General features: G+C 36.7%; 1 protein-coding gene across 1 annotated transcript in view; it reads right to left on the minus strand.

Annotated features, from left to right (window-relative positions):
* Positions 1 to 20,160, minus strand: part of Tmx3 (Thioredoxin-related transmembrane protein 3) — a 65,007-nt gene that overhangs the window by 32,264 nt on the left and 12,583 nt on the right. The window contains exons 2-5 of the mRNA XM_081746039.1: positions 17,038 to 17,086; positions 15,190 to 15,229; positions 11,805 to 11,968; positions 2,083 to 2,266 (exon numbers count right to left, since the gene is read on the minus strand). Coding sequence (XP_081602165.1) covers positions 2,083 to 2,266; positions 11,805 to 11,968; positions 15,190 to 15,229; positions 17,038 to 17,086 — 437 coding nt within the window. The remainder of the gene's footprint in view (positions 1 to 2,082; positions 2,267 to 11,804; positions 11,969 to 15,189; positions 15,230 to 17,037; positions 17,087 to 20,160) is intronic.

Genomic DNA, 20,160 nt, shown 5'->3' on the forward strand with positions numbered 1-20,160 from the left:
TTTGGCGCCGAGCGACTACCACCCTTTCCAGCGATAAAGACATGACTCGCTACACAACGCTTTGATACTGACGCCTAACTGCATGTTGGTGTAAACCAGTGGTTGAAATCGCAAGCGGTAGATTTTTACCGCGACAGTATTGAAAAACTTGTGTCACGGTATTAAAAAAAAAAAAAAAAAAAAAAAATGAAATGAAATCTTAAGTTTTACGTCCTACGGTTATGCCGGTTAGGCTAAAGGGAGAGATGAGAGATGAATGAAATGGTGGAATGAAGAAAGTGGGAAGAAACGGGAGAACCCCGAGAAAACCCACGAGCACGGTGTTTGTCCACCACAAAGTCCACACGGCGCGAGCTGTGATCGAACCCGGGACCCCAAGCACCGGAGGTGAACGCTCTACCACTGAGCCACCGCGCCCCCCTGTGCCACGGTATGATACGTGCCTTAATTTGCATGGCTATTATGTGGGAAAATAGCTTAAGAATATACCTTTCAAATAAATATAATACAATTTGGTATATTCATTCTGTTACTTTTTTAATTTCAAAACGTCTGTTACTTTCTGGACATCCCTCGTATATATTTCGATTGATTGGGATGGATATAGTCAAAAATGGTATTTTAAGAACTTTAATACACATTTCTCCCATATTACAGAAACAAAAATACATTAAACATTAAACATTTTCCACTTAATATATGTCTATCACGACCTAATAACTGATCTTCATATTTGACAGGGGAGATACTGGGCTGAGTGGTAGCGCTGCCTTCTTGTGCGAAGGGCCACATCCCAAGTTATTTGAGGTTGTGGTAAAGTGCATTGTATCCATGAATTTTCTCAGGATACTCTTATTGTATCTTCTTATTTTATTTTTTCTTTTCACTTATTTTGTATGGCATGTGTACTGAGATGTAACGTGAATAAAAAAAATTGTAATTTGTACCTGAATATATCAATTTCACTTATTAAAAACTATGAACTCATCCACACGATTTAATCTTATCATGTCAATGAAGTGTGATTTCTTAGTACTTAGAATTGAGTCTCATGCGTACTATAAATATTTAAGAAATAAATAATTAAAATACATATACAATACACAAAATACACCCATTTACACTAGAAATGTTTCAAATTGTGTCTCAATTACCAACAAGAAATAAATTTTGTCGTCATCTTATTTACTGACAGAAGTACCATTGTATTACTACTAAAGAGTATAGAAAATTGATGTAGAATGCTTCGTTAAAAAAAAAAAAAATGTACATAAAGCAATATTAAATTTAATAATACTCACCTAAATCTGCACTTAACTCCAGCCTAAAATGTTTAGTATCGTGACTTGTACAATTATGGTCGAGTGTTTCTCTACGGTCTATGTCTAATTTCAAAATAAACTTTTGTCTATGATTGCACAGAAGCTGCTATAGAATCAGAATCATATAATTCCAACGATTTAGGACAATACTTTAACATTTATTATTACTACTACCTTAATTATTTATATATTTTAACAGAAACATGGATATTACGCAAAAATGATGAGAAATGACTGGAAGCTTTCGAAATGTGTGTGTGGAGAAAAATGGAGCCAATTAGATAGGTCGAGTAAAAAACGAACGAGAGGGTGTTAGAAATGGTTCGGGAAAAAAGAACAATTTTAAATATTATTAAGAAGAGAAAGAGAAACTGGTTTGGACATTGGCTCAGAAGGAACTGTATCATGAGGAACGTGCTAGAGGATATAGTGGCAGGAAAGAGAGGGAGGGGGCAAAGGAGACTACAATTAATGGACGATATCGAAACAGAATCGTACGTGAAGACGAAGAGGTTAGTGAAAGACCGTGGAGCATGGAAGCTTCTCAGTTACAGCAAGTGATCTGCCAATAATGGCAGAATATTTATGATGATGATGATGATTAACAGTTAAAACAGCACGTACATTAGTAAATCAATTCACATACACAGAACGAAAATCGGTACTGAAACGTTATATACAAGTACCTGAGGAAAAGTTAATGTAAATGTGTTACATAGGGAACTGTACAACTAGAACTTCCTTTTGTTTGTCTACTTACCCAAAGAGGTCCATCTTGTTCCCCAATATATACAAAGAGTAAAGGATTAGCTTGTTTTACAGTTTCTAAGCTCTCGGGTCGTGTGATCTGTTGCACTGGTGGACCCGACATTCGTAAGGCAAAATTCACTATTTCTTCTTTTGTTCTGTCCCCTTTGTAGGTATACATTGATTCACCTTTCAGGCTGAAAGATGGAAAACACACACTGTTTAACAAGGTACACTCCAAATGTTATTACTATTATTTGAAGTAGAACAACCTTTTAAAATTAATTATGGACTAATTAGAGTTCTTACAGGGTTCCATCCATACCTATGCACTTACTGGATTTATCGTTATTTCAAATTTTTCTATACTACTTCAATTACGGCAACAGAAACTAAAGTTTCTACTTTTAAGGTCTTGATAATTCGCAATTATTTCTATTTGAAGGAGTGCCTATTTAAACATTACGTATTTGTCTTTTTTTCACTTACATTAGTTTGCCTGTCACGGTACAAGCTACGTTACCGAGCACAAGTTCTAAAGTTACTAGGGACCAGGGTGAATTGATTTAAATCAGTCTGATTTAAATCAGTCTGATTTAAATCACGATTTAAATCAAATTCCGAAATAAGTTAATTTAAAGTGAAAATAAGTAAAATCCAGCCTCTGTTGTGTTATTTCAATTATGGAAGATAATCATAATACAATAAGATGCAAATGTCTGTAGAGCACAGTATGAACACGAGTGTTTCATGCAGAGGATGATTAGGGAAAATCCCGTTTTGAACGGGTAACGGAGGAATTCTGCCTTCTAATCTTCGTAACATAAGGTTTTTAAATCGTTAATTATTCCAACGAGAAAATTACCATGGACGAAACGAAAATTCTTTGTGTGCGCGTCTGTTTGTTTGTTCCCAGATAATAGGGGCGTATTTTTAAAGGGGTCCGATTCCCTCTCCGAAACTTAAATCTTTTTTCGATTTTTATATGTATTTCGTGCCGCAAGCTAGTTCCATTTTTTTCTATTTTTAAAATTTTTTTGGGTATGCACCTACCAAATATGAGTAACTTTTGTAAAAAAAAAAAATAAAATAAAATAAATCAATAAATAAAAATTAAAATTAAAAAAAATCATGTTGATAAACGTCGCCGTACTTTTTCCTTAGTGCTTAAGAAACATTGTTTGGGATTAGAGATGCAAAATAGCCAGCTTTTTTGAATTGATGTCTTTTTTTAACATAAAAAGTCGGGTTTTTAGGGAAAAAAAAACCGGAAATTTTGGCTTTTTTCATTTTCATGATTTTTTGTATCCAAATAGCTTTCTTATAGTATACTCTATAGTTCAACAAGATTTCATGACCTAAATGCCATATTTCCCTCTAGAATTCACCATCATGATGGATGGAGCACATGTTTTATGAATTAAACATTAAGTACGTAGTATTTGAGAGCAATTTTAGAGGCTGTATAACTTTATTTTAACTTCTGAGTTATCGACATTTTTTCTTCTTTACATCATTTCATTTTTAGTTATTCGTGTTCTATTTCTTAGAGCTTAGTGCTCTAGTTTCTAGCACATAGTTAGACTATAAGCTATAAACTATATGGAAGTATGCTCTGACGGATATATTGAAAAACATTAGTTAAACTTATGTTTTTCAATATATCCGTCAGAGCATACTTCCATATTTCTGTTATACTGTAGCTGTGTAATGATGTAGCAATAATCTTCCGGATGCAACCCTGAATACCATTTTATACAAATAACCAGTACGGATTTAGAAAAGTGTTTTGGGAGGCTTTTTTCTTATTAATGATTAGTTTTTTCTAAAAATACCTGATTTTTATTTGAGGGGAGCTTGATGTTTATGAGTAAAAACATAACTAAAATTTCGTTTGTTTTAGAAATTCCGTAATTTCGGAGAACAGGCTTCAATCCGAAAGACACCCCACCCTAACCCCTTTCGCAAATCCGTCATTGCTGGTAATTAGTAATGACAACAATTTAAAACATAAGAAATTAAATCAGCCAGGAATCACAGTGCACGCACTCTCTACATTCATAGATGGAATTAAGAACTTTTGTCGGAATGGTCGAATGCGGGACTGAATCCCGGATTTCCCAATAGAAGCGGAAAAGCTAACCACACATTCATGTTTGTTGTGCTTAACGTAAATGCATTTCGTAGTTTTTCTTTTCTTTTTCTTTTTTTCTTTTTTCTTTCTTTTTTTTTTTTTTAAAAGGGAAAATTCCGAAATGACATGTTGAATTCTTGTTAAAAATTCAGAAACCTTCAGGACTGGGTAAACCGTAATGGTGGTTATATATTCCAGAGCCTTGGAAACCAAACGCTCAGATGAACAGTATTACGCATATGATGCATGAACAGAAAATTCAGTACTTTCCTAACTAAACAAGTTTAAGGAACAGTCAGTGCATTACAGAATTTGGGACTTTACCAATTTTGCAGGTCCGAAGCACCTGATAGGTGTTAACAGATTATTACGTATGTAATAAATAAATAGAAAATACATTTTCAACATTTCTATTCCATTTCAAAGAAGTTTCTGTAGGGGTAGCAAAGGCGGAAGCAAGAGGTGCATTAACAAATTAGGTGATTTTTGAGCACCGTACAAAGATTGCATTTTTTCAGTCTTTTAAAGTAATTCGTTGAATTGTAATAAAACAATGATTATTTTTCATTGTTATTCTAGTACGAATGCTTATGAAAGTCTCGGAAGTCAGACATAATAAACTTATAGGCTAAACAGATTGACGAGGGAATGATATTTATTTATTTATTTATTTAACAATCACCAGATGCAGCTCAGAGGCTATTTTATACTGGATATCTAACAACAACATGGAAAGGATTTGGGAAGGTATCGGCCAGGGCCTGTTTTAATAGGTACCATCCCGGCATTTGCCTGGTAGGACTGAGGGAAACACTGGAAAACCCCAGTCAGGATGGTCGGCAGCGGGAATCGAACCCATGACCTCCCAAATGCGAAGCCAAATTTGTTTTGTGCGTTTGTTCAGTAAATATGTGTTATTTGTTATTCCGATGTGTTATTTGTTTGAACTCACACACATAGTACAATAAATTCTGTATGTCATGTAATAGTTTTTCCTTGTTTTTTAATTTTTAATTCACAATAAAAATATTGCTTATAATGCATATAAAAGTTAAAACTTAACTGCAACTTATTATATACATGGATTAATTTTTTTGGGGTTCATAATAAAAATGTGTTAAGAATTGAAATTGTTTGAAATATTTTCGAAATTCATGTTTATTTTCGAGGTTTTGTATTATTATCTGCATCCACTACTACTTAAATGAGTTTTTGTATTGTAGAGAAGCGAAACAAAACCTGCTTTATCAATTTAAAGCAGAATTTGGAAAAAGCCCAAAATTTCCCAAGCAAAAAAGCGAAGCAGAAAAAGCCGAGCCTTCCCCCCAAAAGACTTTTTTTTCCGAACTCTTGCATCTCTATTTGGGATTCAAATAAGTTAACGACTGGCAATCAATTCAAAATTCAAGCCCAATACTTTCACTTAAATGGAATAATTAACATTTAATATTAATTCCCAATGTTTTATCTTCAGTTCATGACTTGTATTACGCGAGAAGATAGATTTGATTTAAATCAAAAAAATCGATTTAAATAAAAAAAATCAACAAAAATTATTTTTAAAAAAATCATGATTTTTTTCCACGCTGCTAGGGACACATGCGAGGGAGGATCAGAAACTAAGGTTACAAGGCCGATATTTTTGGAGTTTCGTCAGTTATAGAAGAATGAGGAGTGTGCTGTAACTTTACTACTGGAGTTGGCAACTGTGCAGAGTTTCAGCCACCTGCCACCTATGGCGCTAGTGGTAGGTAATCACAAATAGCGACTCGTTTGGAAAACTGGTGTCGCGAAGAAATACGCTCAGTTATTCGATTTCTGTGGGCGAAACATGTAACCGCGGCTGAAATTCACCAGCAGCTAGTGGAGGTTTACAGCCAGGACTTCTTACCGAGGGCGTCATCTTCCTTCACGACAACGCACACCCCCATACAGCCCAGAAGACCACCACGTTGTTCAAGCAGTTTCGGTGGGACATCGTCGACCACCCTCCCTACAGCCTGGAACTCGTTCCAAGCGACTTTCACGGCAAGTGCTTCAACCGATATGGAGACTATGTCGAAAAATAACCTAATGTATGTACTACCTGTTGGTTATATTGTTGTATGAAAGAATATATACACGTCTCACTGCAGGGTTTGTAACCTTACTTTCTGATTACCCTTCGTAATATCTCTGATCCTTACTATAATAAACCAGCAATAACTTAATACTTCCTTAGGAAGATAAGAATTAATCAAGGAAGTTTTCTTCAACAATTAGAATAATTCAATAAGAGTACTTATTTAGAACTGACCAAGTGATGCTTCTGTAAATACTTGTTCTGTCACTTAATCTCCTTAGTCTTGGCATATATTGCTTGATCAAACACAATGAGGCAGCTTAAACATTTTTACGAAGTCAAGCCTTCAAATCAAAATTATGTTTACTATAGACATGTCTGTAGGAGAAACAGCTATTACTGGTAAATATCCAACACTTTCGTACCATCTACCGTAGGCAACAGTAAAATGTAATAGCCATTTCAGTTAGGAATATTATGATTGCAGTACCGTGTAACTTAATGAAATAACAGGTCACGTCTATGTAGCATCCTCGCATAGAGTTCGAAACACATCAATGTATGGGTTGGCAATGGACAGGCGGCGATCTGACCGCCGGGCTCTTGGTGATGGTGTATTAAGATAAACTCCGTACTATATGAGAAGCAGTAAATCGGCAAGTGAGAGATGATGATAGTGTAAAATAGGTGTCCTCTCTGATTCCAAAGACGGCAAATAGTTGGTGTCGGGTTATGTCGCGCGAGAATGACGGAAGTGACAAATGTGTTTGGTATGTCGCGAGAGATAGCCTACGAAAATGCCGGCAAAACCACATTGTTGAATAGGAACAGGGTTGGAAGAATGGTCTCAATAACAGGTTGCGGTGAGCATTAAAGCAGGTTGTCATTCGGAATTATCGTGTAACTGCGATGCAAGTGACGAACAAACTCATCCCACATCCTGTATCGACACTCACAGCCCGCAGCGAGTCACATGACATGAACACAGGGCCGGTTTTACCATATGTGCAACACGTGCATTTGCACGGAGCGGCAAAATCTGTCATAACTATATTATTTAAAATAAATACTTCTTGTTGGAAACATACTTCATGATGATGGTAGATAAGCTGACCTATCTGAATACTACATTCATAAATCATGTTTAGATCACATTTGTTTAAGGTCATATGGGCAATGTTAAAGCAAATGGTAAAACAAATCCCAGCATGAATTGCTTGATTGTTATCAAATACAAGAACTCAATTCTCGAACAGAAGCGAACACCTGTTCCATTTAGTTAGTTATCACAGTTTTTATATGAAAAACAGACTTTTCTTTGTCACGATCAAGTTCCTTATCATTGAAGGTGGAAACAAGTTTTTAAAATTATTTTTTAACAGATGTAGAAGGAAAATCAAGAAATAAAGATAAAAGAGCTAGTTGCACTGGAATTGCAAACTGATTGAGATTGAAGCTCGATATTGAATTGTATAAAAAGGATTACTAATTTTTCTCTTCAGGCATGTTTATCTTTCACTAACATAATAGATTACTATTTAAAGGAAAAAACAGACACGAGATTGTATTTGTAGTGCTTAAGACCTTCTGAGTGCGAGTGTTCTTTCCCTCCCCTTTGATGTTCTCGAGGGAGTAGCATACTTAAAATCGAGGCTTTAAATATTTGTTCTTTCCGGAGAAAGCGGACAGCAAAAATGCCATTGCACGGGACGGCACATTGCCTAGGGCCGGGTCTGCATGCATATATGGATTCAGGTTGCATGGGTGAAACCGCTGATAAGGGGCCATAAGCTTTAGCATAACGTCAATTGTGCCACGAATATGCAACACGGACCACACTGATGACTGTAAACGTGTAACACGGTCGGATGAGTCCGTTACCTTAGTTCAAACCACGGGCTGCGTTTATGTGCCGAGCTTCGAAATAAGGTGAACGAACGAAAGAAGTGTATGATCTGCCGTGCCTCCGACAACTGTAAAACATGCCGGCTGCACTATGATGCTTTTCAGTGGGTCCTGTGCTGACGCTACCGGTCGTGTCACTGCCCGTGATTATGTCACCATTTCAGGAAACCATATCCATTCTCTGGCCAAGATGTCCGCGTCAATGACGCGATATCCCAGGATGGTAATGCGGCCATTTACACAGCTATAGCTGTTAAGGCATAGTTTGAAGGACACTGAGATGAAGTTGAACACCTCCCCTGGTCCATCCAATCCCCAGACTTAAATACGACAAAGGATCAGAAATTAGGGTTACAAGGCCGATATTTCTGAAGTTTCGTCTGTTATAGAGTGTGTGTGGTAATTTTAATACATGGAGTTGGCAACTGTGCAGAGTTTCAACCACCTGCCACCTGTGGCTCTAGTAAACACCACCTAGGTAAACAGAAATGGCGACTCCTTTGGAAAACTGATCTCTCGAAGAAGTCTGCTCAGTTATTCGATTTCTGTGGGCGAAACATGTTACCGCGGCTGAAATTCACCGTCAGCTGGTAGGGGCTTACAGAGAAACTGTAACGTTCTGTCAGCATGTCGCAGAATAGTGTCGAAAATTTGCGGCTGGTACAGAAAACGTCGCCAACGAGGAGCGCAGTGGCCGACCCAGCACGGCATCAACAAGCAGTTTCGCTGGGACATCATCGACCACTCTCCTTATAGCCCGGATCTCGCTCCAAGCGACTTTAATCTGTTCCCGCACTTGATGGACCATTTAGGAGACCGTCGATTCGCTTCAGACGAGGAGGTGAAACATATCGTGACAACGTGGTTGAATAGGACAGGGTTTTTACCAGGAGGGAATCTTCAAACTTATCCCATGATGCGACAAGTGCTTCAGCCGATGTGGAGACTATGTCGAAAAATAACCTAACGTATGTACTATCTGTTGGCTATATTAGTTGTATGAAATAATATATACATGTTTTACTGCAGGATCTGTAACCTTACTTTCTGATCACTTCCCGTGTAATTGAACATCTGTAGTCCATTTTGGAGACGCGACTCCGGCGAAGATTTCTGCTTTCATCCTCTCTCCTGGAATTAAGTAATGTACTGCAAGCGGAATGGTGTAATATTCCACTTGAAACCATTCAAGGACTCTATGACTCCATTCCACATCGGATCAGAGATGTTCTCTGGGCGAAAGGTGGCTCAACGGCATATTAATCTGGTTAAGTTGTTTATTACGCATTTTATTAAGATATTTCCACTAAATTGATAAGTATGAGGGGCGACTGAAAAATTTTTGAGCCTAACACATAAAATGAGAAGCTGGAATAGAATAATTATATGTATTAGAATAGTACAACCTTTGATATTAATGTGTATCAAGCTCTTGGTTCTAAGTAATTTCTGTTGTCTTTTACAGGCTCTTGAAGTGAGTGAGATGGCAGAAGTTGGGAAAATGGAAAAAAGTCAGTACAGATCAGTCATCTGCAATTAAAAGCAATGTCGGAGTCTGAGATCCACCAGGATATGGTCAATACCGTAGGTGAATCTGCCCTTCATATGCCACCATCAAAAGATGAGTGCAGGAATTAAGCTACCACTATCAAGTGCTACCACCACGGAAAACATTGGCCTGGTACTTGATATGATCATGGAAGATCGCCGATTGTCACTTCGATAGATAGAAGACAGGCTGGGCATATCACAGGAGAGAGCAGATCATATTCTGAAGAATGAGCTTGGTTTATCAAAAGTTTCTGCTCGATGGGTCCCACGTCTTCTGAATCCCGAACAAAAACGCACTCGGTACCTCGTATCCGTGGACAATTTGAAACTGTTAGAACATGATGTGGACGATTTTCTCTGTCAATTCATCACTATGGACGAGTGTTGGGTGTACATCATTACCAGCCAGAAACAAAACAACAATTCAAACAATGGAAGTACCCCTCCTCCCCTACCCCAAAAAAGGCAAAGGTGATCCCCTCCACTGGAAAAGTAATGGCCTGTTTTTTTTTTTTTTTTTTTTTTTTTTGGGAGGGGGGATTCTCAATGTGTGATACTCATTGCTTACCTACAAAGGGGTTATACCATCACAAGACAATACTATAGTGTTCTTTTGACAAAAACTTCGAGTGCAAATTCAAGAAAAAAAGGCCACAAATGATGTCCAAGAGCGTTCTCTACCATCATGACAATGCTCCCGGCCAGACATCAGCAGTTGCTATGGTTACTATTCACGAATGCGGCTTTGAACTCGTTTCTCCTCATCCATCTTTTCTCCAGATCTGGCACTCTCAGACTTCACTTGTTCCCTAATCTAAAAAAGGCTCTAGCAGGACGGCGTTATGCAAGTGATAATGACGTCATGACAGCCGTGGAGGAGTTTCTGTGGTCACAACCTAAGGATTTTTTTTTTTTCTACTGGGATAAGAGCATTGCAGCACCGTTGGAGCAAGTGTGTTGCTGTCCAAGGGGATTATGTTGAAAAATAAAGGTATTATCAAATCGGTACTTCTTATACTAGGTAGTTTACTCAAGGGTCAAAACTTTTCAGTCACCCCTCGTATATGTATATCTGAGATTCAAAAGTAAATTGTAAACTTTGAACTTTATACGATTTTTTCATATTGGTCTTTAATTTATCCAAAAAAAAATAAAATAAATAAATAAATAAAATCGTATTTCCAATCGCAATGGCGACCTGACGTATGGCATTTTTCGTGCCCTGGGTCCACGTCTCATGACAACTCGATGTTGAGAAAGAACATTCAGAACTAAGCAAACAATAAGAAGAGCAAATAGCAAATACTGGAAATAAGGATTTACTTTTAAATATTTTAGAACGCGTGATATCTCTATTTTAAAATAATAATGTTTAGGAAGCGTGTTCAATGTTTATAAATAGGAAGTTTCAACATGATCTATTAGTCATTCAAAGGAAGAAAAGAATATGACAAAATTACATAAAAGATTATGTTACAATACTATTATATTATATATTACTACTAGGGCCTTCAAACGAAACCCATTTGCTGAGCACAGCGCGATTGCATGTGGATAAATGCATGTAATTTTCAGTAATATGTATTATCAAGCGTACATGTTAATATACAGCGCTAGTCATGTTTTCTATTTTTTCAGAGTGATACCGCGTAGCTAGTCGCTAATGTTCTCGTCTCTCGTCCCGACCGAGACCGTGTAGACCGAGTCCAAATGTTTGCAACAACAGAGGACAGCTGGATCCGCTTCTTCTCGAAGCGACTCAATATAAGCGTCCCACTGCCCATACGATATTGAAGGGAATTAGTTATAACAAGATTTGACACACATAATGAGGTGAAGGCTGGCATACATAGTGGTTCAAAGATCAATCTTCCGATTTCTTTATGAAGGGAAATCGGCGGTGAGTCTCGAAATGCGGCAACGGTTTGAATGCTTATGGTAACTACTTCTGAGAAACAGATACAATTTAGTCATCATACAAGCTTGTATCTACTGTAAATACAAGATAATGCCATAAATGGGTTTCATTGACGCTCCTTTATATTATATTACAATACATATATAACAAATTATAAGTACTCACAACAGGATTGTTGGAAATCCAGCAACGCTGAACTCATTCGCTACATTTGTAAAGCGCGTACAATCTACTCGTCCCACTCGTATATTAGTGTTATGAAGGGCTTGAGCTACATGACTCCAAATAGGTTCTAGCCGTTTGCAATGAGCACACCACGGCGCATAGAACTGAGGAAGAGAGAAAAACAAAAGAAAGGGTTAGCAATTAGAAATCCAAACAAAATGCGCAAATATAAATAAACATATCAATATAAGAATTTGAAAAAACGGCAATTATATACAGCTACAAGCTACAGTATTTTAAAACAATTTGTTCCTTACTATACATGCAAAGGCGGAATAGATGTGAAAGACAGTTCAACGAATTATAATACAGATATAAGTCTTGCACTGCTAACTTCAGGTACTGGCTCTGCCAGTCCTTCAAAATCACTATACTTATTCAGCATATCTTCATGCATTTCTGTATCATCCCTGTTGTATTTGTGAATTATTATGCTATATAACACATTCGCGAACTCCATATCCTCGACTCTGCTTACGTTTCCATATTCAGCACGTCGCAATTTTGCCTCTAACAGTTTGACAACATTCATGGGATTAATTCATCTCATAATACCGATGTACACTCTAACACACAACCGAACACTCTAAAAGAAGAGAAGGCTTCCTACTACAGCTATAATATTCACACAACCAGAGCAAGTACTTGTTCTTGTAGGTATAACATGCTACTGTCGAATGCAAAACAACAGTTGCGTTTTGCTTCTGAATGACTCTTACCACTGGTTTTGGGATAAGCGATTTATAATTTAAGTACATTTTCGTACCGTTTTGATCGATCGAGGTCACGCACATCCCTTGTTAGTGATTACACTCGAAATCACGACCCTAGTGAGACAAAATAACTGCTACTGAAATGTCAAAACAAAACACTAAAATAGTATCAGAAAAGCTATTACGTAAAATTTTATTTTCCGTGTAACACTACTATCATAGAGCAGACATTACAAATCACATATCCTACAAAAAAAATCCTTATTGTGATTTCTTTTTAATTTGTCGTCACACGATTATGAACCGAAACTAAGGGAAACAATGATGAAATGGAGGATAATAGTGGAATGAAGAAAGTGACAGAAAACTCGAGAACCCGGAAAAAACCCACGCACACAATGCTTGACAAACGCGGCCCCTCTTTACTATGAACTAAACCAGCACACATACATATACATACAAAAATAGCTATTTTGTCATTTTTATCTGCTATTTATGTTATTTTCAATGACATGTAATGGATTTCTGCCTGTTCTTCTTTTAATAATAATAATATATATATATATATATATATATATATATATATATATATATATATATATATATATATATATATATATATATATATATATATATCGGGTGTTCTAAAATTGGCGCCCACGAACCACAGCGCACTATTCTGCAGGTGAAAATAAAGCAAAAATGTTATATGATGGTATGCCCTCCGGGTCCTCCTTCAGCCGTTATGAGGAATCAAAACTTCACAATATGTCAACGCTGCAGATTAACTTGGAGCCATTGGCATTATTCTACGAATACAACAAGCAGTTGAATCGATTGCTACACTAATTAAGTGATTCTAGTGTCAATGAATATCGACTTTAGCTGCCATCTGAAAAGAATCGATATAACTATATGATAGATTGGTAGATCTAATCTATGGTTCTTTATTTGCGACGTTGTCACATAGTGCAATTTGTGTCTTCAGACGAGGACTCGAAAGGTATATATATATATATATATATATATATATAGAGAGAGAGAGAGAGAGAGAGAGAGAGAGAGAAAGCTTTATCTTGACTTGTAGAATAATGCTTTGTGGTTTGTGGGCGCCATTTTTAGAACACCGATATATATCTATGAACCCAAGTTTTCTAGGAAAATTTACTCCCATGTAGATCTTGGGTATGCCTTAAAAGCAGCAAATAAATAATACCCTCGAATGTGACATTCTACTGATACTGGTAATAAACTACAGATAATAATGAGTGAAATGTATTGTAAAAGTGGAAGAAATGTTAACAAATGTAATATACACAGAGGCTGTTTCCGATCTATGGCGACAATTTCAAACTGCACTTACCTTAAGGGAAACAATGTCGCCACCATCAAGAATGCTCAGTTTGTTGGCCCTGCATCTGGGAAACTGCCCGACAGCGAAGTTTCCACTGTAGGAAACTGGCACGCAGTGTACTCATGTCAAGCCGCAACCGCTTCTCCTAACAGGCTTTCCATAGTCCTTCAACGGTGCGGGCTCTCAGGTAAGACAAGACTCGCTTCAGGAGGCCGAAGGTGCGAAGTCCATCAGTGACGCATCAGGGAACTTCACTGGAATGTCTGTGAATCGAATGGCGCGAATTCCAGTTTCTGCTGCCATTTGTTGGAGGATGAGACGGGTTGGACGAGATGTGTGACTCGACGCCTTGTCTTGATGCACCCACAACACGATTCTTGTCCCTCCTGTAGTCATGGCGACAAACGGATGTCACGACGTTAGCATGATAATATTCCGAATTCACCTTCGTATTTTTGGCTACACGATGTATGGTTAGCTTGCCCTGGTACGAGTATCCAGCAATGATCATGAAACCTGTGCCAAAACTTTCTTTGCGTTTAGTGAAGCATCTTTGAAAGTCCCTTTCACCTATCGATCGATAGAAAGTTGCACGTGGCTTGTGACAATCATCCAGATAAACATGCCTCGTCCAGGTACCGCTCAACACAGCTTTCCAGTTGGTGCGACGTTCCTTAATGTGATTTGGTAAGAGCTTATGAACACGCCGCTTCCGTCACTTTACCAACCTCAAATCGCAGTGAATGATGGTGTGTAGTGACCGTCAGTAGCCTGTTCGCGATACTCCTCTGTGTGGGTGGGTTCTCCTCGGTGAGCAGAGTCCCGACTTCTGGAATTCTAGCTCGTGTGCGGCTAGTGGCAAGCTGGCGATTGGCCTGTTTCTGCCCTACAGGAATCATCCCACGCCTCGCCTTACCTGCTCCTTTCAACACCTATGATAAGCCGTTTTTGGACACAGTGAATCCACGCTCCTTGCACAGATAGATAATGACAATGTAACTGTAGTTCACGACGGAAAGGGCAGTTATGTAGCCCTCCCAATAAACACTTATTTTCGGCGGCATTTGTCTCTATATGCACTTACCACACCTGTCACGCGCAATCAATGGTCCAAGGTGCCCACACTATTGGCAGCTTCCTTCTCTTCCCGCTTAATGGTGCTGCACAAGATGAGTAATTTCTCACCATAGCTCAGAAACAACCTATATATATATATATAATTATAAACTTAATATTTCAACTTCAAAATGTTACTTACCATAACAAGCCACTGACCATCTTTCCTGATATCAAGAAACCTAAAATGAGTTTAAAAAAGTAAATAAATAAATAAATAATAAAAAAATCTTATTTGAGCAGCAAATATTTTTTCTGTCAATTCTGAATCGAGAAAAATAGCAAATGCACCTCTACTGCTAAATTTACTATTAATATTTACTTTGAATAATTGTTTCAGACGCAAACGTTTTTGAAGCAAGTAAAACAGAATCATTTTAAATTAAAGTTAACAATTGTGTTTTAGTGGTGATTAAAGTACAGAGTGATTCAAAATGAATATCGGAGTTTGAGTATGCCTACCCAGATTTTGATTTTTATCCTTTATTGTACTTTATAAATCAGGGAGAAATATGCGAAGAAACTCATACGGAAACGTTAAACGAAATACTAACATTAGCTTGAAACAACAGATTAAAAGTGAAAGAAGTGAGAATCCAATTTCAAGCCTTCACAGGAATCTAAAATGCAATCAACAAAATATAAAGGACGTTAAAGTAATGTACAAAACCAATAACGATTTAGAATGACAAGGTTATTGTTTATGATATATGAATTTAAAAAATACACAAATACATAAACAATACATTTTACAAATAGAAACAAAGATGTTTTACTAAGTGAAGTACTCGATAAGTTTGTCGCACGGTAGATTGATTTTAATCAGTCTGATTTAAATCACATGATCTTTTAAATAAAAATAGTTGATTTAAATCAAGTTCAGAAATAAATTAATTTGAAGTGAAAATAAGTAAAATCCCGTTTCTGTTCTGTTATTTTGATTATAGAAGATAATAATCATAATACAGTGAGACTCAAATGTATGTATAGAGCAGTATGGAAACAAGTGCTTCACGCAAAGGATTAGGGAAAAATCCTGTTTTGAACGGTTAACGGGTCAATTCTGCTTTCTTCTCTTCGTAACATAGGATTTGTAAGTCGTTAACTATTCCACTCCCATCGGGGAAATCACCATGGACATTTAAGAGGAAAATTCTTAAATGTGCGCGTCTGTTTGTTTGTTCCCAGATAATAGGGGCGTATTTAGGGAAGTCCGATCTCCTCTCCGAAACTTAAAAATAATTTTGTATATTTTATATAACTTTACGAGAAATTTAAGTGTTTTATACATATTTCGTGCTGCAAGCTAGTTCTGGACCGCTTGATTTTTTAAATATGTCCCTCCCAAATATCAGTAGCTTTCGTGAAAAAAATGTCATGTTGATAAACGTTGCTCTACTTTTTCCTTAATGCTTAAGGGATTGAAATAGGCTACCGACTGAGGATTAATTCAAAATTCAACAATACTTTCACTTAAATGGCATAACATTTAATACTAATTCCTAATGTTTTTAATTCTGCTTACGACTTGTATTATATGAGGAAAAAGATTTGACTTAAATAAAAAAATCAACAAAAATGATTTTTAAAAAATCATGATATTTTCCACCCTGGTTTGTCGAGTGTTTTGCATTAGCGAAACACAGTCTACTGAAGTGTAAACGAATGGTGCGTTTCATACTGAATATTGCACAATTGTACGAAAGCTAGAGTACTCAATAGAACATTTTAAATTCTAACTTTTCCACCTATCGTTTATTTCATCTTATTTTTTTTTTTAACCTTTAGTACCGGTTCAAAATGGGAATGAAATGAAATTTTTCAGTTTCACGTCCCACGTTGGTACAGGTTCAGTTTGTCGTGAAGTATTCGATTCAAGTTGGTTTTAACTTAGAAAGCGGTATGTTTATGTCTATTTCTTACAGAAAAGTTTCACCGCAATTTTATATAATTAATATTTCAGTTTAATATAAATTATTAATTGTTTTACCTGTCACTTAACTCCAACACTCGAGAGCCCAGGACTAGGAATAACAAATCTGCAAGAAGATAAAACGTAAAATAAGTGAAAATAATATTACTTTATTTATTTATTTATTTATTCAGTACAAACTATACACAAGTAAAACTGCTTATTGAGTGTAAGGAATAGAATTAAACTTACAAAAGGCCTATTCAGTTGCAATGATGTGAACAGACTTTCAGGGAGATGGTTGAAATTCAGCTCAAGGGTAGAAGAGACTGTCTAAAATGGATGGAACATAGTCAAAAAACACAAAACATTAATGTCAACGGAAAATCAAAAAAGAAGTAATTCCTCCACTTATCCCAAAAACCAAACGAAGGAGATGGCTGAAATTCAGCTTAAATATAGAAGAAAATGTGTTGATTCTATGTTCAAAAGAGATTTTGACCTAAAATAGATGGAACATAGTAAAAGATCACGGAACATGAACATTGAAGGCAATGGAAAATCAATGAACAAAATGAAGTCGTCCACATATCTCAAAAACTATAATGAGATGGCAAATTGAAAGCTTATTACAAAGACATAATGAAGAGCTTAAAAACGATGTATAACACATAAGGTAAATATGGATAAAACATTGTCAAAAATCAAATTGTTTGATTAAAATCAATAATAATGATAAAGTATATGCATCTTCTTCGAATTACCCAGGGCATCCCACGCGGAGGTTACGTGCTTGAAATATCTCACATCTGGATTTGGAATTTCGAGACTTTATTTAGTACGCAACGTGATTTTTGACCTGATCACGTGACACAGTCTGGTGCTTATGGCAAACCGGATAGGCCGTTTGTTTTACTAAAAAGTTGTCTTTAGGGTCAAGACTATGTATTCTATTTAACAAGGTTTGAAGGATAGTAGACAAAAACGACTGATTTTGTGTAACTTGAAAGAACTACACATTCATTTCAAAACTATGTGCTTAACAATGCAATAGGTTTCTGTGAATTCTGTCTTGAGACCTAAATGCTGTGCCTGTAGGTACCCATACAGTTTCCATGTGTGTGTTTACCATCAAAATGGCATGCTTATGTTAGAAGAAACACATCTAAATGTTGACTTCCAAGACTTGTTAGAACTGATGACATGAGATATACGAAGGTACGAGTGTATGATGGATGTGAACTCTACCTACACTGGTGTAGGGATAAAACTGTCAATGTTAAACAGTGGTTGAATACAGAAGGTCCACCTTAACAAAATTTGTTTTGAGTTCAGTGGTATCACTGAAAGTCTCATACAAGTATTATTAGCACGCAAACAGCATCACTTTATGCAGAAACCTCAGTCTGATATTTAAAGAAATGTAAAGTTAATCTCGGTGATACTGACTTCATAGTATTGGATGTTATAGCTTAGCTCACAAATCTTTGCCGCGGTTGACGGCAAAAAAGAATTAGAATTGCGGTAGAGATTCGTGAGCTAAGCTCATCATTGGGTAAATTCTCAACCCATTTTACACCCTTTTGAGAATTATTATGTTACATGTTACACTATTGATTCACAGTGTGTGTTATAAGTGATCATTTACACGATACTTTCACAGTGGTATACATTTCAGATGCAACTCATAAACCATTTGAAGGTTTTGCCATCGGTCAAAAAATTCAGTGGTGGGGCAGCGGCCCAGTCCAAAATCAAGAAGCATCTACTAAACCTCTGTTATCAAAAATCTGACTTCACGTGGAAGACCTGGGTTTGATTCCCGGCAGGAGCTCTTGTGGTTCGGATTCCACAATAATCAGTAGATCCACGTCTCATGTAGTCTCGCAGCTAAACGGGACGTTAAACTCAAAATCCACTCTACGAATCTGACTTTGCGTCTCTGCTGAATAAAATCGTTTTGCGTCTGGTTACGTCACAGACCTGTGCGACGGGTAGGTGGTACAACCAAACGAGAAGCGTCAAGAACTAGTCTTCAACGAGTATACACAAATTAGATCGTGACCGGTCAAGATTTGTATGACTTTTGTGAAAGAAAAAAAAAAAATCACAAGAATCAAATAGATATTTGTATCCACGGAAGCTGTATAAGTTAATTCTCCTATCTTTGAGAGAAAGCTTGCCAAATGCAAACCCGTACCTCGTATTAGGTCAAAAGACATTTGTACCGCTTAGCACAAGTACACTGCAATGTTAGAGAACATGAAATTCAAGTGAATAAGAAGGCGTAAATATAATATCAATGCCTACAGAATTACACTGTTCTGATTTTCGCATCCAAGGACTTCGTTGCGTGCATTCATGATCATCAGTGGTGACTGGCAGTCGTTGAAGATGTCAATCTGGAGCATAAAGATTCGTATGTTCGGTTCTTTAAACCAGCGGGACCGAAGACAACTGATGCACCCTGGGTACCCTTGTCACGTGTTTTCCGAATACTTACATCCTTGGAACTAACAACACCCATAAAAAGAAGCTATCGCCTTACAGAAAAAAATGTGCAACTAAATTTCTCTGTTACACCGTTATTAGACCTGCTTTTTGTTCATATTTTGGTGGTAACATGGTATTTTACTGTTCTAGTGATATTTAGTTTCATTCTCATGTATTATACGTGTTATAGCTGAAAGGAGTATACGCCACTGCCCTGTATCTTGACATCTTTCCAATATTACAGTTTGTATACTTGTCAACTCTAAAATATTTTTTTCCTTTCCTTTTTATTCATAAGAATATTATGAACTAAAGGTCATTTAGCATAAGTTTAAGAATTGTCACATATCCCCCACCAGATATATTCAAGTACAAACATTGGCAAGACTACATTTGTGATCATATTTGATGTCTTATAAAACCATTATTATTCATTTCTACGATTTCCTATTTCAACCAACTGTATACTATGTGGAAACAAATAAGAAATCCATATAGGAAATTTTTGGCTCAACTCCTTGCCAGAATTTTTCAGGACTGAAAAATGGTAATTTGGCTGGATGTTCCCTTATGACTGTGTGGCATTATTTGAGGTATTTGAAATTGGAGAGGTAAAAAGTTTTCATAAGCTTTACCCTAGTGTTTGTTTCATATCTGTGCCCGTTTTCATTTCTGAAATATTGTATTTCGCGTCCGTCCTAATCTTCT

The sequence above is a fragment of the Thermobia domestica genome, chromosome 18, assembly GCF_964235325.1.
Source record: "Thermobia domestica chromosome 18, izTheDome1.hap1.1, whole genome shotgun sequence".
NCBI classification, from domain to species: domain Eukaryota; kingdom Metazoa; phylum Arthropoda; class Insecta; order Zygentoma; family Lepismatidae; genus Thermobia; species Thermobia domestica.